General features: G+C 40.7%; 2 protein-coding genes across 3 annotated transcripts in view; one reads left to right on the plus strand and one right to left on the minus strand.

Moving 5' to 3' along the window:
• Nucleotides 1–6,421, minus strand: part of FAM210A (family with sequence similarity 210 member A) — a 29,151-nt gene extending 22,730 nt beyond the window's left edge. Inside the window, exon 1 of the mRNA XM_025997599.2 lies at nt 6,225–6,421. The gene's annotated coding sequence lies outside the window, so the exon portion shown is untranslated. The remainder of the gene's footprint in view (nt 1–6,224) is intronic.
• A 70-nt stretch (nt 6,422–6,491) lies between these two features.
• RNMT (RNA guanine-7 methyltransferase) overlaps nt 6,492–27,448 on the plus strand; it is a 33,273-nt gene continuing 12,316 nt past the window's right edge. Inside the window, exons 1-9 of one of the 2 annotated variants that reach the window (XM_072757848.1) lie at nt 6,574–6,638; nt 8,133–8,171; nt 8,866–9,327; nt 10,647–10,782; nt 14,312–14,437; nt 16,558–16,673; nt 18,023–18,204; nt 18,690–18,854; nt 22,922–23,039. In XM_072757848.1, the coding sequence (XP_072613949.1) occupies nt 8,908–9,327; nt 10,647–10,782; nt 14,312–14,437; nt 16,558–16,673; nt 18,023–18,204; nt 18,690–18,854; nt 22,922–23,039 (1,263 nt within the window). In that variant the 5' untranslated portion in view covers nt 6,574–6,638; nt 8,133–8,171; nt 8,866–8,907. Of the gene's footprint in view, nt 6,639–8,132; nt 8,172–8,865; nt 9,328–10,646; nt 10,783–14,311; nt 14,438–16,557; nt 16,674–18,022; nt 18,205–18,689; nt 18,855–22,921; nt 23,040–27,448 lie in introns of both variants that reach the window. The other variant, XM_072757847.1, reaches the window with a different exon arrangement.

A 27,448-nucleotide genomic window follows, 5' to 3' on the forward strand; every position in this document is an offset into this window, starting at 1 on the left:
AATGTTATATGACAACCCACACTGGTTCCTGATCCAATCTGCTTCCTCTCCCTTTCCTTTCACTGACCGTTGCACAACGTTCTCAATCTCTTCAAACCTCTTAAACTTTATTTTCAGCCCACAGTAAAATATAAGACACACCGAAGCATATTTCTCGTGTTTAGAACTCTCCAATTTCTTAGAGCCAGAGCCTAAGCCCTTACAATCATCTATGGTGCCTCACGTAATTTCCTCCCTTTTCTTCTCTGAATACATCCCTTACTCTTTCTTCTTCTCACTCTGCTCCAGCCGCACTGCCCCCGCCCCCTTGCAGCTCTTCCCACATGTTAAAGGGGCTACTGTAAGAATTCTGCACTGGCTGTTCCCTCTGCTTGGAACAGTCTTTCTCAAGATGTCTGGCTAATTCTTTCACTCCCTGAGTCTGTTTTCAAACAGCATCCATTCCATGAGGCATGCCCTGACTATCCAATTTAAAATTAAAATGCCATCCCAATCCTCCCTTTCCTTACCAACATTCCAATCTTCCCTATCTTGTTCTGTTTCTTTTTTCATAGCACTTATCTTCTACACCCAATTTAATTTACTTATGTCTACTACTTAATGGCCCCACAAGACAGACAAAGATATACCCCTCCTTCCCTTTAAATATGAGCCTAAGTCATTAGGAGTAAATTTTCTCAACTTCAGCCTTCCCCCTTCCAGAGTTAACCTGCGTCCACACCCAACTCAGAATCCCTTAACTCCTTCCTCAGAAAAGAAACTCAATCCTCCCTCTGTGTTCTAGATCTAACCTCTTCCTGTCTTTTCCAAGACTCTGCTCAATCATATTTTCCTTGTATTTTTCTCCCTCCTGTACTTCAAACACCCTCTCCTCTGGCTTCTTTCCTTCAGCATGTAAGATATGTCATTAAGAAAACAGGTCTCTCTGTGGTATCTACTCAATTTCCTACTATTCTCACTGTACTTAAGGATCCTTAGTTCAGTGGCAGCAGTTTCTGCTGCAATTTCTGACCCACAAAGAGCAATCACAAAGTTCTTCATGGATGATGGGGCTCCCCTCATAAACTTATTTCTGTCATGGTGAAAGGTATCTCATCCAGACCCTCCCAGAATGGGTAAATTGGTCTTACATGGTAAAGCCACTCTACCATTCCAATCTCCCTAGGCCTCTGGATTCCTTCCTCTAGTATACAAGGCAAGTCTGGTATTTTAACTTCATGTAGCATGGGTCCCCTTTTGGTCCATGTTTTAGCCAACTAAACTGTCAGAAGCCCTTCTTAACTCTCTCAAGCTATAACAGTGAATCCAGAATCTTAGCTTAGTGGTCCCTATATCAATAAATTTGGCCTGGTCCAACTTTATGTTCCTACTATCATTATCCCACACTTTAATATCCAATCCCAGAAAAACTCCCCAGATTCCTATGTGTATAATAAATAATCATGTGGTTTTTAGAGTGCAACACACCTCCTCATGGGATACACTTTGTAGCTTCTCTTTGAGGGCTTCCTAGGACTTGAGTCTAGCAGCAGGGAAGCGTAGTAGGGTAGTTCCTAAGGAGAACCAGCTATCTTGCAAGGCAAATACCTCATGAAGGCCGTTACAGGTACTTCACACAAAGCAGGGTTCAATTCTCAAAAAGGAGTGGAAAGGCTGCTTTTACTGGCAAAGACAATGGATTGAAATTTAGGGGTTCAGTACCCCCATTCCAAATCTGAAGATTGCATTCCTTCTCAATCAATGCCCTCATTTTAATACCAGGTACCCTGTTAGATGGGGAATTCATTTTACATTGTAACTGAGCCATTTTGCAGGATGAGACTCTAGGTTTGGTTTCCAGCAGTCTCAGCTCTGCATCTACAGGAGATGAGTTTCTTTAGGGCAGACATAAAAACTTTCAGGTTATTTACACAGAGCCTGAACTGCGAATCTGAAGTCCTGAGCTCATCCTTTTCTTTCCTCTTTCGCCAGCACAGTTAGCAGCCAGCAGTCAACAGCCAGTCTCATACTTGTTAATTTGACCAAAAATGTTTTAAGTCATCAAATATGTGATCATCCCATCCAGAACCTTAAGATGGTAATGTTCTGCGTTCTATATGTCTCTATTGCCACATCACATCACGGGCTACCAGTGCCCTTGTTATCACTGGAAATAGTACTTAGTGCCTTTACATCTAACCTGATTAGGGAACCAATTCTAAGAACACCACAGCCGATTCAAAAAACTCATCTTTAAGAATCTGTTCCTCTAAAACCACTCTCAGTGCCAAAATCTGAATCAGACAAGTTTCTCCAGGGATACAAAACCAACAGGAAATAATACATAAATATATCTCTATCTATCTATCTGTCTTTAGGTTTATCTATATTTGGATGAATGGATATTTATTTCTAAGTATTAGAAATCTATTAGATCATTCACCTAAGTAAATACAGATTTATTTTAAGGAATTGGCTCACAAAATTATGGGGGCCAGCAACTCTGAAATGTGTAGGGCAGATTTGCAGATTAGAAACTGGCAGAAATCAATGCTGTAGTCTTAAAGTAGTTTTTCTTCTTGAGACACCTCAGTTTAAAATTCAGGCCTTCGATTGATCGGACGAGGCCCACTCACATTACTGAGGGTACAATCCTTTACTTAAAGTCAGTTGATTACAGATGTTGACCACATGTTAAAATACCACCACCATAACACCTAGATTAGTGTTTGATTAAATAGATAGTACAGCCTACTCAAGTTGACATATAAAACTAACCAATAACACATAATGAAATTAGATTTCTCAACCAAATCTTACTTTCAACTATACCAAAAACATTCAGAACAAGAATATCTTATGTGCTCCAAAAAGGCAATAAAATTTAAGCAGGACCACTCTGCTGAATGGACTGGCACAACAGTCCCTCCGCAAGCCTGGAGAAACAAACCCTCCATAAGCCACCTCTCTCCCACGTCCAAGGACACTGTGCTTAGGAAGCTGCAAGACTATATCTACATTTAAAAAATGTTTATTTTTCAAAAATGTGATCTCCAACTGCATAACAGAAATTACACTTTAAGATTATACTTCTGTGTGCTGTCCCTTTGGAAACTAAGGACTTAAAAGGAGACACGGTATCTACTGAATCTGTTGCTTACCTTTACTTTAACTAGGAAACTTGCAAGTTACTATTCCATTTTCTGTTACTGACAAAAATACAATCCAAACCAGGAGAATCCAAAGCAGGCAGGGTGAGTAATGAGCCAAATAACCAAAGTAGTACAAAAAGAAATCTTATACGTGGATTGAAATAAACACTATACGTCCCTTAAAAAAAAAAATTTTTTTTAAAGCTTTTCTTGGCAACTCATTCAATCAATAAGCACCCAGCTATGCCAGGCATTATTCAAAGCACTCAGGTTAAATCACTGAACAAAAGTGATGATCTTTGCCTTGTTGCAGCTCACATTGTAGTAAGATAACATTGAATTATTTTTTCTCTAAATATAATAACCCATGCAATTATATATATAACCCAGCTGTATGACTTTGGCCAAATTACTCAAGCCTCATTTAAAAAAAAACAATAAAACAAAAAAACAAAAAACCTACCCCCCCCCCCCCCCACTGGATTACTAAGAACTAAATCAGTTCAAGTATGTATAGAACTTAGTCTGGCACATAGAAGCTACCAAAATATTAACTATTATTTTAACACAACTTTCAGAAAACCAGATATTACTCAGGCAATAATGGGGGAAAATAACACCAACAGTAGTTTTAAAGCATTTTTATCTGGCCATTCACTCCTTCCTTACCACTGCATTCAAGAGTTCTCCTATTCTCCACTCAATTTGCATGATTTTCAGTGAAGATTGATAAAAATCATAAAACGCGATCTCTATATATCCCATGCAAGACACATATTCATGGTGGAGTTTGTGCAAACTCATAGTTTAAGAGGCTTTTAATCTAATGAAAAAATGTCTTTAGAAGTCAAAGTTAGATTCATTTTCCCTAAAATTACAACAGCACTTATCTCTAGGAACTTGAGCATCAGAACCAGCAACATGGGCTGTCCTCGCCTCGTTCTAAGGGGTGGGTATGTACACAGCACACCAGTCCTAGGACCTATAGTTTCCTAGTTGTACATCCTCGAGAACGGACACTCTCAACACCGCTCACGCACATAATAAAGAATCCAAGTGCAGGCATCTGAAACCGAGAGCTCGTCCTCATTTGTTAAAAATAGGCCTCGTCCTGGTCCAGGAATGGCTGGCTCACTGCGGGCCAACCACGCAGCAAGGCTGATGCCCACCGTGCGGACGGGGCTCGACCGCGAAGTACCCACCGCAAACCTGGCCGCCTCCAACGCCAAGTCCCATTACCTAACTACCTCCGGGCAGGTAGGCCAGGAGGTCACGTCTTCAAGACTGCTTCTCAGGGGATCGATCTGGGAAAGGATTCAAGGTGAACCACAAATCTAATCACACCGCTTTTACGCCCTCAAGGTGCAGACGCGCTCAGGCCAAACGGCGTTAAGACGCACACGCATCAGGAGCCCCAGTTCACAGGGAGTTTTGACCCTACGTCTCAGGAGGGAAGACCTGAGCCAGGGAGCTTCCGACTTTCAGGACAGGGGGTGCCTTGGGCTGTAGTGGAGCCCTGGGAGATCTAGGAGCCCTGGGAGACCTAGGAGACCTGGGAGATCTGGAAGACCTGGGAGACCTGGGAGATCTGGGAAAACTGGGAAACCTGAGAGATCTAGGAGATCTGGAAGACCTGGGAGACCTGGGAGATCTAGGAGATCTGGGAGACCTGAGAAATCTAGGAGATCTGGGAGACCTGGGAGACCTGAAAGATCTATGAGATCTGAGAGATCTAGGAGACCTGGGAGATCCCGGGAGATCTGAGAGATCTAGGAGATCTGGGAGACCTGAGAGATCTAGGAGATCTGGGAGATCTAGGAGACCTGGGAGATCCAAGAGATCTGAGAGACCTGGGAGACCTAAGAGCCCTGGGATCTAGGAGATTTGGGAGACTCGGGAGATCTAGGAGACCTGGGAGACCCCGGGAGATCTAGGAGACCTGGGAGATCTAGGAGATCTGGGAGACCTGAGAGATCTAGGAGATCTGGGAGATCAGGGTGAACTGGGAGATCTAGGAGACTGGGAAACCTCGGTGACCTGGGAGATCTAGGAGACTTGGGAGATCTAGGAGATCTGGGAGACCCGAGAGATCTAGGAGACCTGGGAGACCCCGGGAGATCTAGGAGACCTGGGAGATCTAGGAGATCTGAGAGACCTGAGAGATCTAGGAGATCTGGGAGATCAGGGCAAACTGGGAGATCTAGGAGACTGGGAAACCTCGGTGACCTGGGAGATCTAGGAGACCTGGGAGATCTAGGAGATCTGGGAGACCCCGGGAGATCTGGGAGACCTGAGAGATCTAGGAAATCTGGGAGATCAGGGCGAACTGGGAGATCTAGGAGACTGGGAAACCTCGGTGACCTGGGAGATCTAGGAGACCTGGGAGATCTAGGAGATCTGGGAGACCCGAGAGATCTAGGAGACCTGGGAGACCCCGGGAGATCTAGGAGACCTGGGAGATCTAGGAGATCTGGGAGATCAGGGCAAACTGGGAGATCTAGGAGACAGGGAAACCTCGGTGACCTGGGAGATCTAGGAGACCTGGGAGATCCAAGAGATCTGGGAGATCCCGAGAGATCTAGATCTGGGAGACCTGAGAGACCTAGGAGATCTGGGAGATCTAGGAGACTGGGAGACCTCGGTGACCTGGGAGATCTGGGAGACTCGGGAGATCCGGGAGACCCGGGAGACCTCGGTGACCTGGGAGATCCGGGAGACCCGGGAGGCCTGCGGACGTGCGGAGTCAGGCGGTCCGTCCCGTCCCCGCGGGCCGTGCCCGGCATCCCCCGGCATCCCCCAGCATCCCCCGGAGGCCGGAGGGACGAGCCAGGGCCCGCCGCCTTTAAGGACGACTCCACGGCGCGGCTCCCCGGCCCCTCGGCAGCCGTGCTCCGACCGAGGGCAGAGCGGAGGGAGGCCCGGACCGGAGCCGCTCCAGTCCCCCAGGCCCGGCTCGGCTAGAGGAGGGCGGGGGCTGTGGGGCGCGCGCGGCGGACCCCGGCGGGGGGGGGGCGGGGGGGGCAGGGGGGGCGCGCCCCGCGGGCAGGTGCCCGACCCCTCCCGCAGCTGTCGGCGCTCTGGGGCCCAGGCTACCTCTCAGGAGGCTGACGCCCCCGCCGGGTCCCGTCCCGCCGCACGGGCCGAAAGGCAGGTCTCCGAAGCCGCGGCGGAGTCACCGGGACAGTGACCCGGTCGAGCGCGGGTCAGGGCGCCGGAAGCCACGGGGCCACCCCTCGCCGGCCCTCCCCGGGCTCCGCGGCCGCCCGCCCTCCCGCCGCGCCCACCAACGGCGTGCGTGCGGCGGCCCATGCGGCACCGCGCGGCCTCCCCAGGCCCCGCGCGCGGCACGACGGGACTCGTAGTTCCGGCGCGAGGCTCGAGCGGCGCTCGCTCCACCGGCCGGCGACCGCGGCGTCACGGGGCCGGCCCCGCCCCGGAAGTTGCGTCACAGCACGCGCGCGGCACGGCCGGCCGCTTCCGCAAACAGAGCCGTGGCCGCCTGCGTGGGTGAGTGAATGTGGCGCCCGGCGTTCCGGCCGCTCTTTGTTTCCAGCTGCCCCGCGACCGCCGCGGCACCGGGACCTCTCGCGCTCGTGACGCGGCTCGCACGCGGACGGGGCGGGCCGGGGCGGGCGGGGGGCGGGCCGGGGGGGCCCGGGGGCGGCGGGGGGGGGGAGGGCCGGCGCAGGTGCAGCCTCGCGAGGCCGGGCCGGTGACCTCGGGGAGCTCCGGGCGGCCGTCCGCTCGGCCCAACGGGGTCGCCCTGGGCCGCGGGGCGTCGCGGAGCCCGGGCCGCTCGGGTCGCTGCGGCCGCGGCTCCCGGAGACGGCGCCTCCGCCTCGCGCGCTCCTCTGACCCCGCTCTTCCTGGCTGGCGGCGTCGCCCTCGCCGCTTGCGCCCGGGCCCGCAGCTGCGACCCCCGGAGTCCCCCGCTGCCTGCCGCTTCCCGCCCGGAGCCCCGGCTGCCCCCCCCCCCCCCCGCCCCGCAACGTTCCGGTTATGAATTTGCTGAGTCTCCCCAGGCTTCGGGCTCCGGGCTCCCCCTTCTACGTTTGGTTCCAATAACACAGCCTCACGCCTTAAAACTGCTGTCTAGGGTGTAAGCTTTTTTTTTTTTTTTTTTTAAGATTTTATTCATGAGAGAGGCAGAGACACACAGAGACAGACACAGGCAGAGGGAGACGGAGAGACACAGGTAGACGGAGACAGAGAGGCAGAGACACAGAGACAGAGGCAGAGACACAGGCAGAGGAAGACAGAGACAGGCAGACGGAGACACAGAGAGGCAGAGACACAGAGGGACACGCAGAGACAGGTAGACACAGACAGGCAGAGACACAGGCAGAGGGAGACAGACAGGGAGACAGGCAGAGACACAGGTCGACGGAGACAGAGAGGCAAAGATACAGGCAGAGAGAGAGGCAGAGACAGGCAGATGGAGATTCAGAGACAGAGAGGGAGACACAGAGACACAGGTCGACGGAGACAGAGAGGCAGAGACACAGGCAGAGGGAGACACACAGAGAGAGGCAGAGACACAGAGAAAGAGGGAGAGACCCAGGCAGAGGGACACACAGGCTCCCTGCAGGGAGCTCAATGCCGGCCTCCATCCTGGCACCTGGGGTCATGCCGTGGGCCGCAGGCACGCACACAACCACTGAGCCCCCGAGACCCCATGGCTGTGAGCCTCATGGACACGAATCACCCAGTGCCCTGAGGTCCTCTGTTGTAGGAAGGACAGTGGGATCATGGAACAACCTTAGTAAGTCCCTGCTCCATAGCTCTTACTCCTCCGTCCCTTCCATTTTACACACAGGCCCATGAGCATTTGAAGGAGACTCAATAGTAAGTTGCAGACCAGGTTTCCAGACCTCTTGTCCAAAGCTATCTCTACTCTCTAATTCAGGCACCCACTATGAAGTAAGCATTTCAGAAGTCAACTGTCAGTTGCCAGACTTTTCCTGTTCCTGGTGCCTAGTGTGTATGATTTTTTTTTCTCAGTGTCACTAGGCCAGAAGAAACACCCAACAGTTCCACTTAGTAAGTAGTTCAGTCTAAAGAATTTAGTATTTATGTTTTAACGACTTTGTCTGAAAACTAATACACAAATTGAAAGGAAAAAATAGTATTTGTGTCTAATTCTTAGTTAGCCCTAAGTGCTTCCTGGTGGGATGTGTACCCCTGTTGGGTACTGTCCAGTTTCTCAAGCTGTGAGATCAGATTTGACGTTGCCAACTTCGTTTGCAGTTTCACATTGATTTCCTTTGGAATCCCCCAAAATACCAGCTTTGCACAAGTGCTACTGTCATTGAAAGGAATGCAGTGCTCTCTACTCCGTGGAAACTGCTTTATTTGAAGCTGTATTGCTTAGAGTTTTAGAATACCCTGCTGTACCTGTACAAGTTTGTCACAGCGTCCAGCTCACAGTTTGAGAACCCAGGCAAACAGAAATGGAACAAATGCTTGTCTAAAACATCTGTCCGTTTCAGTGCCAGTAATGACTTAGGGGTAAGATCATACGTATGTTTAGGGATTATAATTAGTATTTCCATATTAAAATATTCAGAGGTTCATGTGACATATATCAGTTAATGATTTCAGTATTCTCTCTATAATGAGATTTATTTAAACTCCTAGCTGATTACTGAATTAAACGGCTAGCTTCTGGTTAAAATTGTTTTAAACTTTCAGCATTGGTGTTTGTATGAGTAAAATCAAATTTTTGCCATTCCAGTCTTAGTTCATGAAGTTTTGCCACCTACTTAAGTAATCAAAAATGGAAAATTCTGCAAAAGCAGAAGAGTGTGAAAAGCTCTCTCTCGAAGAGGCAAAAGCATCAAAAGATTTGGAAACAAAGTCTTCATTCAGTATTAATGAAAACACAACCACTCCTGGGACTGGATTTTCTGAAAAGGCTGCTGTCTGGGGACAAGCAGATGCACCGAAAAAGAGAAAAATGGAATTTGAAGATGATCTTATAAAGGAAAGTTCTAGTTGTGGGGAAGATACTCCAACCAAGAAAAGAAAACTTGATGCTGAAATTGTCCCAGAGGAAAAAGGTTCTGGTGATGATGAGGGCATTTCAAGGAAAAGAAGAATGGAAACTGATGATTTTCCAAAAGATGAACCTTCTACTGGAGATGGCACACAGAAGAAGAGAAAAATAGAACTTGAGGATGTTCCTGAAAAACAAAAAGTATGTTGAATGTATTTTTTTTTATTCATAATGGAATGTGTCTAATTGAATTGTAAAATAATACTAATTTTTACGTAATCTTAAACCTTAATGTTCTATTTGTAAGGGATAATGTCTTAAGATAGAGTAGGCTTTTAACTCTTGTAATTTAGTTGCTTTTATTTAGGTGAAACTTCTAATTGAGATAATTTTTATATTAGTTAAGAACGCTTTTACTCAACTAGAAACTTGAAAGCCAGTTATTGTTTGCTTTTTCTCAGCATTTTAAGAAAGTCAAGTTATAAGTTCCTGTTGATATATTTTTTTTCCTTTTTTATTAAATGTTTCATCACTCTCTGTGTCATAAGTAGTAGAGACTAAGACTTAAAAGAATAAATTTCAACATTATACTCAGTTTTAATGTGATTCCTTAAACTATATTGTTTGAGCTTCTCGTTGGGGTAGTTACATAGAATTTTAAGCCTGGTATTTAGGATGGATATTATAGAACAGGGGACAGCAAGTCATTTTCATCTGGGAATGCCATAACCGGAGGGACTCTGAGGCAGAACCTGAATTTGAATGGAAGGAGTACTTCAGTGAATGGCCCAGAGTGAAGCCTTAGGCTGTAGGCTTTTGTCATTGGTAGGCTCTCAATCCACGTAACAGAGGAGCTGGTATTACACACACAGTTTCCCAACTTTACTAGCAACAGAACCCTTTTTTCCCAGTGAAAATCTTAAACCTGATATGTAAGATGGGTAAAAGATGAAGCACTTTTGTTGAACAGGGAAGTGTGGGGATTTGAAGCCCTTTACCTACCATGGCATTTAGAATGCTTGGTGTATTAGGTAGGGAGTACACACAGAAGCTGTTGAATTAGATTAAAAGAAAAAACCCCGAAAATCACGGACACTGAGCGTAGCTTAATGAGTTCTAATTCCTTTGTGTATCTCATTCAATTCTTACAATAATTTTATATGATAATATAAATATAACTTACTCTTATTTTATTCTCTTGTAGGAACCTGACATTTATTGAATTGAGTAAATTAGAACTCTGGAAGAGTACTGGTTTTATTAAGACATTGACACCAAAATTATACAGATGAAAGATAAAGATGAAAATTTTAAACCAAGAGGTGTTTTTAAAAATAGGGAAGAGGGGAGAACAAATCTTACGTCTGACTATGATTAATAGGATTTCTCTCATCAATGCCATTTCTTATTGAAGATTACCAATTTCATTAGTATTTTGTCCTTACATAGATCATTTGCTCTTTTAGGCTTATAGTTGCCATGTTCGGATACTTAATTTTCTTCCATTCTCTTATTTTCAGAACTTAGAAGAAGGACACAGTTCAGCAGTGGCTGCCCACTATAATGAACTACAGGAAGTTGGTTTGGAGAAGCGTAGCCAAAGTCGTATTTTTTACCTAAGAAACTTTAATAATTGGATGAAAAGTGTCCTTATTGGTATGATTGATTTTTGTTTTATGATTTGGAGTTCAGCTTATGTTTCATTTTTTTTCTTCCCAAATGGTAATTCATATGCTAAACTATTAGGTTCTTAATTCCTTCATTTAATTATCAAACTTTGACTTTATAAAACTGCAGCAAAAATTAAAACGAGGCCTTCAAGATAAATTCTTTTCGTATTTAAATTTGGACTACATAAGATATTTGTGAGTGTTTAATTAATATTAAGTTCATAAGTTAATTAGGCTTTCCAAAGGCAGTGTGCTTCTTTTATATTTAAAGTTACTTAGTGCTATTAAAAAATTATTCTCTTTTACTCTCATAGTTTTAGAGCAGTGGCAAAATGTTGGATTAAGTATTCAGTTTCAATTAAGTAAAGAAAATGGATTGTGTCATGGTTTTTTACCTCTAGGCCTTTTAATTTAGAGTCCAAGAGTCATGCATGGTGATTTTTCACTGAACTTATTTTTCTTATAGTGCCTAGGGAGAAATGAAATTTACTGTGAGGCTTGATGAAGACATTCAGCTTTCTGGAGCCAACATTTTATTTATAGAAACTCATCTTTAAAATTAAAATGGAAGTCAGTGGTGGAAATATGATTCAGAATATATTTTTTGCTTTCTGGTATATTAAGTAGTCATATTTCTTATGTGAGTTTAGAGAATTTTTTTAAAGATGTTATTTATTTATTCATGAGAGACACACAAAGAGAGGCAGAGACACAGGCAGAGGGAGAAGCAGGCTCTATGCATGGAGCCCAATGCGGGACTCAAGGTCACGCTGTGGGCCAAAGGCAGACACACAGCCATTGAACCACCCAAGTGCCCTGAGTTTAGAGAATTTTTAAAAGCCATTGTGTTTTGAAGTTTTTTCTTAGTAAGATTTTGAGTGGTTTTGTTTTTTTAAAGGCTAGCCTCAGGAAAAGTGAGAATGCTTTCGGGATTACACTAGAAAGAATGAAGTGCTAATTGTGGTTGTTTTCTACTAGTTTAGATGATAATTTACTAATTTTTATTTTACTTATTTACTTTAAGGATTTTAAAAAATAATTTCTATAACCAACATGGGGCTCAAACTTACAACCCTGAAATGAAGAGTCACGTGCTCTACCAACTGAGCCAGCCAGCCGCCCCAATAGTTTACTTTTTTTTAAAAGATTTATTTATTTAGAGTGAGAGAGAGAGAGCAAGCCCAAATGGGAGGGTTAGAGGGAGAGAGAATCTCAGGTAGACTCCCCACTGAGTTTGGAGCCTGATGCAGGGCTCAATCCCATGACCCTGAGACCATGAGCTTAGTGGAAATCAGGAGTTGGATCCTTAACCTGAGTCACCCAAGTGCCCAAATAATTGACTAATTTTTAAAGATACATTATTCATTCTGAATAGTATTAGGGCTGAGACCTAGGCTCGTTATTTCAAACACATATTAATATTTTCTGTCTCACTTTTGTTTCTTATATTCATGTTTTATTACAGAAATAGGATTTATTTGTCTGTGCTAGTTTTAAGCTAGGGTAATTGAATGTTGCTTGTCACCCCTCTTCCCCCCTTTTATTTAGTATTGTGGCATTTTTAATCTCTACTTCCAAGGTAATCTTTGGACCCTAGTCCTAATTTCTTTTCCTTTCTTCATCATCCTCAGTAATATAGATAATTTCTTGGATTTTTTTCAGGGTCATTTATTCATGTTTTTATTCATTGAATAAATATTTTAAGTTCAACTATATTTTTTCACATCACTAATCATTCTATTTTTATAATCAGGGAAATAGGTCATTTTTAAAAAGTCTGAAGTCAGACTTAGCAAAAGTTTTTTCTCTCCACATATTTGTGCTCATCCTTCCTCCTTCAGCTGTTCCAGCAACTCTCTTGGTGCTTTGCTATCTGCACCGTCTTCCTGGTCCTGGTGCAATCAGTGTGGTCTGTGCCAAGCTCCCTCTCTGGCCTTTTTTTCCCTCTGTCTCAATGCCTATTCTTTGGCGTTCTCTTTCTTATTGGTACTTCGGAAAGTACCAATAGCTTAGTAACTATTTGAGTACTGTTCTTGACATGTTAAAGATATCTTTGAATAATATTCATAATTTTTCCTTTTACTAGTCTTATTGTGGAAATAAAGAGATTTTATAATAGTTTTTTACTCATTTCATAGTGTTAATGCTAATTTTTTTAAAGATTTATTTAGAGAGAGAGTGTGCGGGCACACTCATGCGGGTGGGCGGAGGGACAGAGGGGGAGAGGAAGAGGGAGAGAGAATTCTCAAGCAGGCTTCCCAGTGAGTGTGGAGCCTGACCCAGGGCTCAATTCCAGGACTCTAAGATCAGCCGCTTAACTGACTGAACCACCCAGGCACACCATGAATATTCTAGCAGTCAAAATAGTATACATGGGAAGTAGGCAGTGTTAAACTCAGGAACACCTGGGTGGCTCAGCAGTTGAGCGTCTGCCTTCGGCTCAAGGCGTGATCCCAGGATGCAGGATGGAGTCCCACATCAGGCTCCTTGCAGGGGGAGCCTGCTTCTCCCTCTGCCTGTGTCTCTCGTGAATAAATAAAACTTTAAAAAAAAAAAAAGAAGAAGAAGGAAGTGTTAAACTCAGAGTAATAAAGATAGGAAGAGTAGATCTATGACTCAGTATTATATCAAGTTTTAGAATTGCTAAATACTTCAATTGTCTAAGAATGTTAATATGCCTGTAACTGATATTTGAACCATTTAAATACTGATGTATGTGGTCCTACTGATACTGTGATTTGGTAGATTGGGATGAAAGATTTCTTTTTTTACTCTGGTGACAGTAAAATTAAGAGTTATGTATAGTTTTGGAACTAGTTCTTTTATTGGTTTTTGTGGTAAGCCTGATGTCTTTTATAAAAATCAAGCACTTTTATGATCCTATAATTATTTTGATTTAGTTAGGTATATTATAAGCTAAACGTTTAGTTTTTAGGAAGAGGAAACTACAAAAATCACAAGTAGTTTTTTCTTATCATGAACAAGTATTAAATCTTGTACTAATTAGAATTTAAAATGTCTTAAAAAAAAAAAGAGTCTGCTATCCAGTGTTAAGTCAGATTCTAAAAGTAACCCTCAAAAACCTGTCTGACCTTTCTAAAATACTGGACACAGAGCACCTGGGGGGCTCAGTGGTTGAGCGTCTGCCTTTGGCTCAGGGCATGACCCCGGGGTCCTGGGATCGAGTTCCGCATTGGGCTCCCCTCAGGGAGCCTGCTTCTCCCTCTGCCTGTGTCTCTGCCTCTCTCTGTGTATCTCATGAATAAAAAAATAAAATCTTTTAAATTAAAAAAAAAATACCAGACACGTACTTTTTCATCTATAATGCTAGAGGATCGGGTCAACTATTAGTCATATTTTGAAATGTTCACCAAAAGATGAATTAATTACGTAAGTGAACATGTACTAGTTTATAATAAGTGTCAGGCAGATGTCAGTAGGTTATTAGGTGTAATAGTCTATGCTGTAGTAAAAATGGAGAAATGCTAATTTATTATGACATTCCTCTCTTTTAGGGGAATTTTTAGAAAAGGTACGACAGAAAAAAAAACGCGATATCACTGTTTTGGACCTGGGATGTGGTAAAGGTGGAGATTTGCTCAAATGGAAAAAGGGAAGAATTAACAAGCTAGTTTGTACAGGTAAGATACATAATGATATGGGCAAGAATAATTTGTGATCAATCAGGCAATTAGAAAATAAGCAGAATCTCAACATCACATGGCACTAAAATACCTTATAAGAGGTTAATCTGGGTCTGTGTGTGAGATGGGTGTTTTCCTAAATGAGTTATGAGACTTTACTAATGGTGTTGCATAATATAGGTAATGAGCTTGGGATAATTTGTCCTCCTTAAAAGGAAGGAAGTAATCAAAGGTGGAGTCCTGTCTGAAGCACAAACTTGAAACGGCTTCCACTGGCCGAAGATAGGACAGTTAAATCAACAAAATAGTGATTTCAGTGGATTGAGACACATCAAATAAGGAAAAAAACTCATTGTTCACTCTTGGAGGTTGCTAGGAAACTTACACATCATTCTGAAATTCATAAATCAAGGGTTGGGGTATCTTCTTTACCCTCTGTATTTCAGAGGTGACCAAATGGTTGAAAAGGGAAATTCTGCTCTATTTAAAAAATAGTAACTGCAGGGGGGATTATGAAAATCACTATTTTCTGCCCTTGATGAAATAATCAATATAAGCAGTAGTCATAAAAAGTTGCTAAAGCTATTAGGTGAGAAAAGTTGATAGTTTAATAACTGAATGAATCAAGCACCAGAACCTGCTGGTCTTAACATTGAAGAGAGAAGCAGATATTCTTCCAATGAGATGAAGTGCATAGGACCAACTGTGAAATTACCTAAATTGGCACTTCTCAAGTTTTCTGGTTTTATGGGTTCTGTCACTTTTATTTTTAAGATTTAAGGGACACAGAAAGCTATTGTGTATGGGGCTATATCTATTGATTCTAGAAATTAAAACCAAGAATTGAAAAAATACTTTTATTCACTAAAAAATAAAGTTTAATGAGAAGAGAGGTACTTTTAAAATGTTTTTCCAAGTCCCTTTAGAATATTAGGAGATAACTGGGTTTTTTTCATGCTTGTTTCTGCATTCACTGTGTTGAGATGTGTTTTTTTTGTTTGTTTGTTTTTGTTTTTTTTTTTTAAGATTTTCTTTATGAGACATACACAGAGAGAGAGGCAGAGAGAGACACAGGCAGAGGGAGAAGCAGGCTCCATGCAGAGAGCCCGATGTGGGACTTGATCCCAGGTCTCCAGGATCACACCCTGGGCTGAAGGCAGGTGCCAAACCGCTGAGCCACACAGGGATTCCCAAGAGATGTGTTATTTGATGAGTAGTTGTAAAATTAAGGGATATTTTAACAGCCTTTTCAGATAATTGAGCATATTCGTTTTTCATACTGTATCAAAACTTAACAGGTAGTTCCAGTATGGCATCTGAATCTGTATCAGTAAAATTTTTGTATTCTGTTGTTTTAAAATCCACTGGTCTGTCTTCTGTGTTGAATGAATCTTTCACCCTGAAAGATTTTGTAATATTTAGAAAATAATATTTACTAATGTTATGCATATCTTCTAAATGTTGACATCAAGAAATCACATTTTTTTTTAATGTTAACCACCAATCAGAAAAGTTTTAAGTATTGGGAAGATGCCCAGCCCTGCCCACGGGGGAGGGGGGGCGGGTAGATGCAAGTGTTTCAAATTGTAATTTTCACTTGAAATCTCAAGTTTTCTCATTGGTAACAAATACTATACTTTGTTTTTCTTAAAGTAAGAGGCTCATTTTGTTCATTTTCAAGAAAATGTCTGCCATCATAAAGTCTCTCCGTCAGTGGTTCTTTCAAGTGAAAACACTTTTCTGTGAAAAAAAGTGGCCACTACAGCTCATAACACGGTCCTACCAGTTCTGATCAGACTTTACTTTGTTAGGTAGCACAGATGTTGTTACTTTCCATTTCATCACACAGAACATTGAAAAAGAGCCTAGATTTAATAAAATCAAATTTTACTGATATAATAAGAACATTTGTAAATGAAATTGGTTTTTTTTCCCCATGCTACTTTATATGGTGAAGAAGGTATCAATTATTACCTGCATCATTTGGTGCATTACTACCTTGTATTCGTGATAAGGTCCCAGCATTTTACTTTGCTTTTGTTTGTGCCATCTTTACATTTACATTTTATCTCTGTGGGTCTTCATTGCCAGTTAACTAACACTTGTTCCCCTTCCAGATATCGCTGATGTTTCTGTCAAACAGTGTCAGCAGCGGTATGAGGACATGAAAAATCGTTGTCGTGATAATGAATATATTTTCAATGCAGAATTTGTAACTGCTGATTGTTCAAAGGTACAGAATTCTTTTTGTCAACTTACATTTTATATTTTTAGTTTGGGTGAATGACATGTTTTAAAAAGCAGTTATTTCTTCTAAAATGTGCTTTGGGGGAAGCTCGGGTGGCTCAGCGGTTTAGCGCCGCCTTCAGCCCAGGGTGTGATCCTGGAGACCCAGGATCAAGTCCTGCGTCGGGCTCCCTGCGTGGAGCCTGCTTCTCTCTCTGCCTCTCTCTCCCTCTGTGTGTCTCATGAATAAATAAATAAAATCTTTAAAAAAATAAATGTGCTTTGAAACATTAAAAATCTTAGGACATCCATTTTCAGTTTTAGCTAGAAATTCTATTAATGATACATTTCTTTAAATGACCCACTGAGTACTTATAGTTTTTTGCTTTTAATAATTTGAACTTTCTTTTTTTCCTCTTTTTTTTTTTTTTTTTTTAAGATTTTATTTATTTGAGAGAGAGAGAGTGCAGAGCAGGAGAGTAAGAATAGGAGGGAGGGCAAAAGGGAGGGAGAAGCAATATGGGGCTCAATCCCAGGACCCTGAGATCACGACCTGGACTGAAGGCAAACGCTTAACCAGCTGAGCCACCCAGGTGCTCCAGTAATTTGAACTTTAGAAATCATTTGTTGCCTTTCTGTTCAGACAAGATTTATTTTCCAGTACCTTAAAATAGAACTGGGCTTACATTTTGTTTTGCCTTTGTAATTTATTAGGGTAGTTTCCCAACATACCAAAGTTTGAAGTTTTGCACTTTCCATTTGTTTCTAAATTTTGTAACAACTATGAAGTTTAAGAACTACAGAGGCACTTAAGTAGTAAAAGTCTCATCTTAAACTTCAGTGCTTTGTCTGACTCATTATGCTCATTAAACTATTATGGGTATCTTTAATCGTACACATTTTGTTTGCAGTTGTGAAAGTGAGAAGGAAAGTGATAGTATTCTGCTAGAATGTTGGAAACTTAAAAACACTTTTAAAAAGTGTCCCAAAGGCAAGCTCTGTGTTTTTTTTAAATTAAAGTTACTGATAACACCATTTTACCTTAGCTTTGAAGTAAAGCCAAATTAAAGCATCAACCTTTTTAAATGTTATATTTGGTTGATAGATTTTTAAACATGATTTCATTCTTAGTTTTTAAATTACTATGAAAATGATAATCAAATTTTATTGAACCAGAAGGAAAAGATCATTTTGTTGTGGGCCTTATTACGCATAATGAGACAGTGGATACGTGGTTGGGAGGGCCTGCCTACTTTTATTTTAAGGACTCTAATTCTAGAAATTAACTTAGTAAAAAGTTTTATATTGCAATTAACTTCAAAATCTTGACCCATTTTAATTTTTAATTTGTTTCAGGAACTTTTGATTAACAAATTTCGTGACCCCGAAACGTGCTTTGACATCTGTAGTTGTCAGTTTGTCTGTCATTATTCATTTGAATCCTATGAGCAGGCTGACATGATGCTCAGAAATGCCTGTGAGAGACTGAGCCCTGGAGGCTATTTTATTGGTACCACTCCCAATAGCTTTGAACTGATGTAAGTGCTTTTAATATATAGTGGTTTATAAGATACTCAGAAGTAAGCTTATTTTAAAGTAGGAAATGTTTATCAGAAATAAAGTTTATAGAATATGCCATGTTGATCTTACAAGGGCCAAACACTGATAATATACTTGTATACTCAGCATTTAAGATCAAAAGATAGACTTGCAGATGAATCTTTAAAACACCTTTTTGTGTAAATTGGAGACCAATGCTTTATCCAGCCGGAGGTTACAGTGCTAGACAAACTCTAGATCAGATACACAAAAAGAATTAACTAGGAGTTACATGGTATGATTGTTGATGATCTGCTAGTGTATTGCTTATTAAAAGTAGCTCAAGTTCAGTTAAAAAGCTGATTAAGTATCTTTTTAAAATTGCATCCTTTAGTTTTTTCACATGCATAATCAGGTGAGCATAAGTCTGAGCTAATAACAATTTTAATCTTTTTATTTTGGTTTGGGGGATAATCTTTAATAGAAGACGCCTTGAAGCCTCAGAAACAGAATCATTTGGGAATGAGATATATACTGTGAAGTTTCAGAAGAAAGGAGATTATCCTTTATTCGGCTGCAAATATGACTTCAACTTGGAAGGTGTTGTGGATGTCCCTGAATTCTTGGTCTATTTTCCATTGCTAAATGAGTAAGAATGTCATTAATCTGTTACTCTTTGCCTTAAGAGAGAAAGAAAGAAAGAAAGAAAGAAAGAAAGAAAGAAAGAAAAATTAGTATTTCTGTTCATTCCTTATTTTAAATGGAACCCAAAGAATTAAAAAAAAGACTAATGTCAAATTTAGTTTATGTCGTAGGTCTCTTATACTCTTGGTTATTTAGTTTTCTTTCATCCTTGGAATTACTTTATCCTGCAGGTACAGAAAGGAGTCTGTTGCCTTCATCTTGTGGGAAAAAATACCTGACATTGCAAATAGTGAAAGATTATTTTTTTAAAAAACTGATAATAACTTTGATAATATAGAATGAGTCTTCAAAATGCAAAGATCCTCCTTTAGTGAGGTTAGATATTAAAAGTTGTTTTGTATTTCACTACAGCCTGTGTCTTACAGGAAGTGCTGATAATAAAATCCTGATTCAAGAATGTATTCACTCATGGACCTGGTTCTAGGTGTCCAGCAGACTATAGACACAGGGAAAGTTGGGTTACCAGGCTTCATCAAATAAGGCTTTTTAAAAAAAATAAATAATAAATTCCAGACTTTATTTGGATTTCTCCAGTTCTTCCACTGATGTCTTTTTTTTTTTTTTTTTTAAGATTTTATTTATTTATTCATGACAGAGAGAGAGGCAGAGACACAGGCAGAGAAAGAAGCAGGCTCCATGCAGGGAGCCTCACGTGGGACTCGATCCCAGGTCTCCAGGATCACACCCAGGGCCGAAGGCGGCGCCAAACCGCTGGGCCACCAGGGCCGCCCTCTTTTATTTTATTTTATTTTTTTAGTTTAAATTCATTTTGCCAACATATAGTATAACACCCAGTGCTCATCCCGTCCAGTGCCCCCCTCGGTACCCGTCACCCAGTCACCCCAACCCCCTGCCCACCTCCCCTTCCACTACCCCTTGTTTGTTTCCAGAGTTAGGAGTCTCTCATAGTTTGTGTCCCTCTCTAATTTTTCCCACTCAGTTCCCCTCCTTTCCTTTATAATCCTTTTACTTTTTTTTATATTCCTTGTATGAGTGAAACCATATGATGATTGTCTTTCTCCGATTGACTTATTTCACTCGGCATAGTATCCTCCAGTTCTATCCATGTCCAAGCAAATGGTGGGTATTCGTCTTTTGCATAAGATAAGGCTTTTAAGGCCTTATGAGACCCCTGGCTCTTGGGGTTTCCCTGAGAAGGAAAGTAGAAGAATAAACTTAAACATAATAAGGCCTTGTCATATCGATCAAATCATTTTTTTCCCTCAACATTAGTAGACTTGTGAAATGTTTCTGTTCTTCATATTTATAAAAGAAGAAATTAATTGTCTTTAGTACATCATTTCATATGTTTAGTATGTAAGCTTGGTATTTTTGGTTAACAAAGTTGGTAATTTGAGTAGATCCAAAAAGATAAAGGATATAATGAAAGGTTGTTTTGTTTTTTTTTTTAAGGTTTACTATTTGAGAGAGAGTGATTGAGAACATGAGTGGAGGGAGGGGCAGAGGGGGAGAGAGAGAATCTCAGGCAGATTCCTGAACACGGAGCCTAGCACAGGGCTCCATCTCCCCTGAGATCATGACCTGAGCTGAAATCAAGAGTTGGACATTTAACCAACTGAGCCATTCAGGTGACCCATAATAAAAGTTCTTTTTAAATGCTAGGAAGGAGTAGCAATCTTTTGTACTTAAATCGCTTAATGGTGATGCACATATAAAGTCACAAGTCATCAATATAGTATCTAAATTTTTAAAAAATTTATTTACTAAAACAGCTATACATTCAGTGAGACAGGATCTGAAAATGCATAGGATTTTGAGATGCCCTTTTGCAGTTTTATTAAGAAATTGAACAAAAATATAACAAGGTTTATTTGACAAACCTATTGAAATTGGTCAGATTGAGTCAGTTCTTTGCAATGATAGTTCTCAGGCATAAAACTTGATTTTATTTCTGAAGGCTTATTTGGAGATTTATGGTAGAAAATGAACTGCCTAGTATAGAAGAGACTGTTAGCTGTACTCATGTTGTCTTTCCAAGAAGGGCTAATTCAAATTATGGGGAGCCTTGCCTTACATACATATCCCAGTGGCTCTCAAACGTGTTCTTTTACATTGTCCCCTCCCCACAATCACCTCACAAGCCTTCTTGACCCTATGAGAGTTATTTTCCCTCCATCTCTTTTACCTGCTACCTGAGATCATCTCCAGACCCTGCATTTTGTCAACAGATATAGGTACTATAAACTTTGGCAAATGCAGTGGGGAAAAAAAACAGAGTATAACAGGGAAACCTAATGTAATTGAGTATTTAAGGAATCCACCTGTGAAGAAGTGATGCTTAAGTCAACATCTAAAGAATGAAAAGAAGTTGGAGATATTCCAGATATAGTAACAATATATGTGAATGAGCTGAAGGAAAGCCATTCTGTGAGTTGTAGGAATCAGAGCCCAAGTAGCTCAAGATGAGGCCGCATTCCTTTTTTTCTTTTCTTCTTCTTCTTTTTTTTTTTTTTTTTTTTTTTTTTTTTTTTTAAGTAAGGTCTGTGCCCAACATGGGGCTTGAATTCATGACTCTGAGATCAGGAGTTTCATGCTCTATGTACTGAGCCAGCCAGGCACCCCAAGGAACCATTCCTTTATGAATGAGTACATTAGAGGCCATGCACAAAGCTTTTGAATTGTGTTCTATTAAGTGTCCTGGAGAGCCAGTGAAGGGCGTAAATGAGGGAAGTGACGTGTGTATTTTTGAAAGCTTAATCTGACTGTAGGTGGAAAATTCATTGAGGGAGAATAAGACTGGAAGCAGGGAAAGAAGTGAAGTAGTGTAGCTGAGTGGTGGTGGTAGTTAAAGCAAGATGGTGGCCAACGAAGGGGTAAGAAGACCTATTTGAAGAACGTTTTATAGATAAACAGGTGGGATGGAGAACTCTGAGGTTTCTGGCATATAAATCATTAGATTTACTGAAGTAGCAAAGATTGGCAGAACAGTCTAGGATTCAACCTTGGATTTGGAAAGTTAGAGAATACTCCATCCTGGCACGTCCTAGTGGAGATTTCTAGGAAGCAGTAGATAAATGAATATGACAAAAGAGCTGAGCTACAGATAGCTGTTGGCGTGCTATTTAAAGACAGGGAAGGGAAAATGAGTAATGCTCCGGGCAGAACTCTTCAGAATATTACAATTTAGAAGTTGGGTAAAATAAATTTATAAAACAAACTGTGAAGCAGCAGCCCAGGATGTAGTATAAAAATTAATAATGTATCTTGCCAGAGAGCCCAAGAGATAAAAGAATGTTTTAAGGAGGAATGGGGTGCCTGGGTAGCTCAGTAGATTAAGTATCTGCCTTTGGCTCAGGTCGTGATCCTGGAGTCCCAGGATCGAGCCCCATGTTGGGCTCTCTGTTCTGTGGGGAGTCTAATTCTCCCTCTCCCTCTGCTCTTCCCCCTACTTATGCTCACACTCTCTGTGTCTCTCTCAAATAAATAAGTAAAATTAAAAAAAGAATGGCACCTGTTTTCAAAATGCCACTGTGAAGGATCAAGTTAAATAAAATGGAATAGGAGATCCCTGGGTGGCGCAGCGGTTTAGTGCCTGCCTTTGGCCCAGGGCGCGATCCTGGAGACCCGGGATCGAATCCCACATCGGGCTCCCGGTGCATGGAGCCTGCTTCTCCCTCTGCCTGTGTCTCTGCCTATACATACATACATACATACATACATACATAAATAGGTTTAAAAAAAATAAAATGGAATAGAAGTGTTCTTTATAGCTCTTCATCCCTATCTCATAGCCTTTCATTTTACTTCCTGACTTATTTGTTACATTTCCTGTGACCTGTTGATTTAGATTGAGATTTAGGATGCATGTGTTTTTATAGATGTCTTTATTGGTATGTTACTCCTCATACATTTTGTATTATCCTGTCGTAAATATATAATTGATAGCTTTTTTGGTGATGCCCAGACATTGTCACTGTTGAGTGAAAGTAAACTGTTGAGGAATTATTGATATTTTGGAAGCATTTTCATTAAGTAATCTGTTTTGGACAGAATGGCGAAGAAGTACAATATGAAACTAGTCTACAAAAAGACATTTCTGGAATTCTATGAGGAAAAGATTAAGAACAACGAAAATAAAATGCTGTTAAAACGAATGCAGGCCTTGGAGGTAGGTATTTAGAAAGGTGTAAATATTCTTCTTTGTTTTTGAGATTCCTTTTAAGGTCGTTTAGATGCTAAGTATTTATGTAAATCAGATTATTTGAACTACTCTAAGTTCTTCAGCACCTAGGACAGAGCTCATTACAGAGCCGTTGCTTTGTGGGTAGTCAGGAAAAACTTGAATGAGTGAGTGAGTGGTGCTGTCATCAAATTCTATTTTCTAGATAGTACGGCTTTTAAATAGGATTTCTTAACCTAAGAACAGTTGGCATTTTGAGCTGGAAAATTTCTTTGTTGTGAGGGGCTGTTCCCTTCACACTAGGTTGTTTAACATCTCTGGTATCTATGTGCTAGATGTCAGTAGCTTCCCTGTCCCCAGTTATGACAGCCAAAAATGACTCTGGACATTACCAAATGTTCTCTGGGGTGCAGGATTGCACTACTTTTCCACAATACTGCCTTTTGGTTACATTAGTTTTTTAAGATTTTCCTGGCTAGGGTCTAAGATGATCTCATACCATGCCAGGTCTCCTGCTGTTGTATCCATACAACTTTCCCAATTTGGAGTGGCCTCTTTAAATTCTAAATTATCTTTTGAAATTACTTAAACCACTAAAATATTACATTCTTCGTTGGTCATATTTCCTATATTTTAAAACTAAGAATGTTTATATTTGCTTTATGTTAGCTGGAGAGGCTTGTTTTTGTTTTGAGGGAGAAGAGAGAACTAGAAAAAGTGTGTGTGCAAATCACCACACACACACATGCCTGTAGGTTCTCATCTTTGGTGGTGCTTTGCATGTACAATGATTAGTTATTTATTTTCCAATAGCATGTAGATAATGAGTTGATTTGTGTAATGTATTCAGAACTGTCGACAGTGGGTTATGGGATAGCAGGGTCCCATTCCTTCAAGGATCTTACAGTATATTGAGAAGATAAATGTAGAAGCAAATAATTGAGTACCATGTGAGAACCGCAATAATGAAATATTTAAAGTGCAGTGCATATATGAAAGGGTCTTTTGTGAAGAAAGTAAACTAAGAGTAAAGGCAGAGAGCATGAGAGAGCAGGGGATGTTTGAAGAAGCACAGATAACTTTCTGCAGCACAGTGGTTCTCCAGTCTTCTCCCCCAGTCCGCCTTTGAGGATATGACCTATCACTGTGGCTGTCTGGGGACGGACCTGAGCAGTAATAGCATGTAGTTTGCAGAGTCCTTTGGTTTTGCCTACTTCTCCTCGAAGTCACTTCTGCAGGTGTATAAAGTACTTTGAGCGGGAGACGACAAGGTCCAATGAATAGGAACATGACTTGTGACAGAATGGAGCATGGTTTGGAGGGATGTTAGGACCAGAGGCAGAAAGAGCAGTCCCAATGCTCCTGCTTTAGTCTAGGTCAGAGATTTAAATGGATCTGTTTTCTGACGTATGTATAAAAGTCTTTTCTTAAAGCTGTCAGCTTTGAGCCGGCCCACAATAGAACCAGTAAAAGATTGTTCTCCTAGAGCACTGTTGTAGAGGGAAGGAAGAATGAGAAGTCTCATGTCAAGGCATTATGTGGTTTTAAAGTCCTGACACCTGTTTTCTTTTTTCTTTTTTCTTACCTGTTTTGAAAAGAATGATTAGTTTTGCAGCTTTATAATCCTATGTTAATCATATGTTGTTTGGTTTTTTAAAGTGATTGAGAGGGAAGAGAAATTAGATGTCCAGTGACAGGCAGGTAATCACATGGAGGAATCTTACACTGATAAGTTGAAGAGCAAGTCTACAACAGAATAGTTTCTGATCATTCACGTTAAAGTTTTGAAGCTTTTTGTCTGATGAAACCACAACATGTGGGGTTGAGGTTCCAAAACCGTTAGTGATATTTCTTATATCCCTGTGTTAAGGTATGATTAGAAAGTAAGGTTGCTCATGATAGCAGTACAGGACTTCAAAAAGCTACATACTTAAACAGCAAACAGCTAAATATCTGAGCTTACTGTGGGATACCTATAAGGGGGGAAAGAAAATAGCAAAATAGACATTTCTGAATCATTTTCTTAAAAATTCATCAAGAAGATCTAGGTTTAAAGTGGTTCCTTGTGGAGCACCTGGGTGGTTCAGTCAGTTGAGCATCTGCCTTCGGCTTAGGTTGTGATTCTGCAGTCCCAGGATCGAGCCCCACATCAGGCTCCCCACTCACCAGGGAATCTGTTTCTCTTCTGCCCCCTTTCCCTGCTCGTGCTCTTTCTCTCTTTCTCTCAAATAAATAAAATATTAAAAGAAAAAAAGTGATTCCTTGCTAGCTGGTTTGTTGTAAAAAAAAAAAAAAAAAAAAAGGAATTACAAAGAATATAACCTTTTATTTTTATTTTCATAAAGATTTTATTTACTCATGAGAGAGACAGACACAGGCAGAGGGAGAAGCAGGCTCCCTGCAGGGAGCCCAATGTGGGACTCAGTCCCAAGACCCCAGGATCATGCCCTGAGCCGAAGGCAGATGCTCAACTGTTGAGCCACCCAGGCATCCCCGTATAACCTTTTTAGAGTATGTGGTTGTTAAATAGTAAGTGTTCTATGTAATCCATTATGTTTTGATTTACATGTACTACAAAGTGGTACACTTCATAGTATAAAGAGATGCTATTTGAAATGGATTAAAATTAGTGGTTGAAGGTAATTTTAATAAACATTTGGCCAGCATAGCCTTAAAAAACACAGGTGTGTGTGTGTGTGTGTGTCCCTTCTTCAGGTTCTTAGGAAATATGGAGACTGCCCATAATTTGGAGGCTGGATTATTTTCCTATCTTCTTGAACTTACAGTTCTCTGTTGACTCGTTTTTCTTCTGTATTTTTTATTTTAGGTTTCCATTTTAATCACCAAGTGCTTATTAGGACAAGTACTCCTTAAGCCTCATCCAGCAAACCCCCCCCCCCCCCCCCATCTCCCTTCTGGTAATCATCAGTTTAAGTCTCTTTCTTGTTTTACTTCCTTAGTGATTTGGCTGCCTTTTATTTCTTTTTGTTGTCTGATTGCTGTGGCTTGGGCTTAACAGTCTTATACCAAGTAAAATGATAAGGGTGACTTCCTTATCCTGTTATCCTGTTCCTCACTTCCTAGGGTAAAGGCTTTCAGTTTTTCCCCATTAAGGATGATGTTAACTTTGGGTTTTCATATATGACCTTTATTCTGTTGAGGTATGTTCCAAATATACTATGTGGAGGGCTTTTATCATGAGTGGATGTTGTACTTTGTCAAATGTGTTTTCTGCATCTACTGAAATGATCATATGGTTCTTAGCTTGTATTGATATGATGTATCACAACTGATTCATGAATATTGAACCATCCTTGCAGCCCAGGAATAAATCCCACTTGATCCTGGTGAATGATTTTTTTAAATGTATTGTTGTTGAACTCCATTTGCTAGTATTTTGTTGAGGATTTTTGCATCTATGCTTATCAGAGATAAGCCTGTAGCTCTCTTTTTTTGTGTGATGTCTTTATCTGTTTTTGGTATCAGGGCATCTGAATTTTAAGTTTTCCTTTTCTGTTTTTTGGAATAGTTTGAGAAGAATAGATATTAACTCTTCTTTAAATGTTTAGTAGAATTTGCCTGGAAGCCACCTGTCCTGGACTTCTGTTTCTTGGGAGTTTTTTGATTACTAATTCAATTTCTTTGTAGGTTATCAGTCCGTTTGAATCTTCTATTTCTTTAAATTTTGGTAATTCTTATATTTTTCAGAATTAATCCATTTCTTCCAGGTTGTCCAATTTGTTGATACATAGTTTTTCATTATGTTATATTTGTTTATTTGAAGGGTGTTTGTTATTTTGCCTTCCTCATTTGTGATTCTATTTATTGGGGTCCTTTTTCTTTCTTGATGATTCTGGCTAGAGGTTCATCGATTTTATTCATTTTGTTTGTTTGTTTTTTCAAAGAACCAGCTCCTAGTTTCATTGATTTGTTTAGTAGTATTTTTCATTTCTACATCATTTTTTTCTGCTCTAATCTTCATTATTTCCTTCTGCTGATTTTAGGTTTGTTTGTTCTTTTTCTAGGTCCTTTTTCTAGGTGTAAGGTTAGGTAGTTTATTTTTTAGGTTTTTCTTGCCTCTAGAGGTAGCCTGTATTGCTCTAAGCTTCCCTCTGAGAACCACTTTTGCTGCATCTCAAAGTCTTTGGACCACTCACTGTGTGTTCATTTTCATTTATTTCCATGTACTTTTTTTATTCTTTTATTTCCTGGTTGACCCATTCATTATTTAGTAGCATGTTTTTTACCTTCCCTATATTTATGATCTTTCCAGATTTTTTCTTGTGGTTGACTTCCAGTTTCATAATGTTGTGGCCAGAAAAGATGCATGTTATGACTTTGATCTTTTTAAATTTGTTGAGGCTTGTTTTGTGGCCTAATGTGTGTTCTATTCTGGA

Source organism: Vulpes vulpes, chromosome 5, assembly GCF_048418805.1.
Source record: "Vulpes vulpes isolate BD-2025 chromosome 5, VulVul3, whole genome shotgun sequence".
Classification (NCBI taxonomy): domain Eukaryota; kingdom Metazoa; phylum Chordata; class Mammalia; order Carnivora; family Canidae; genus Vulpes; species Vulpes vulpes.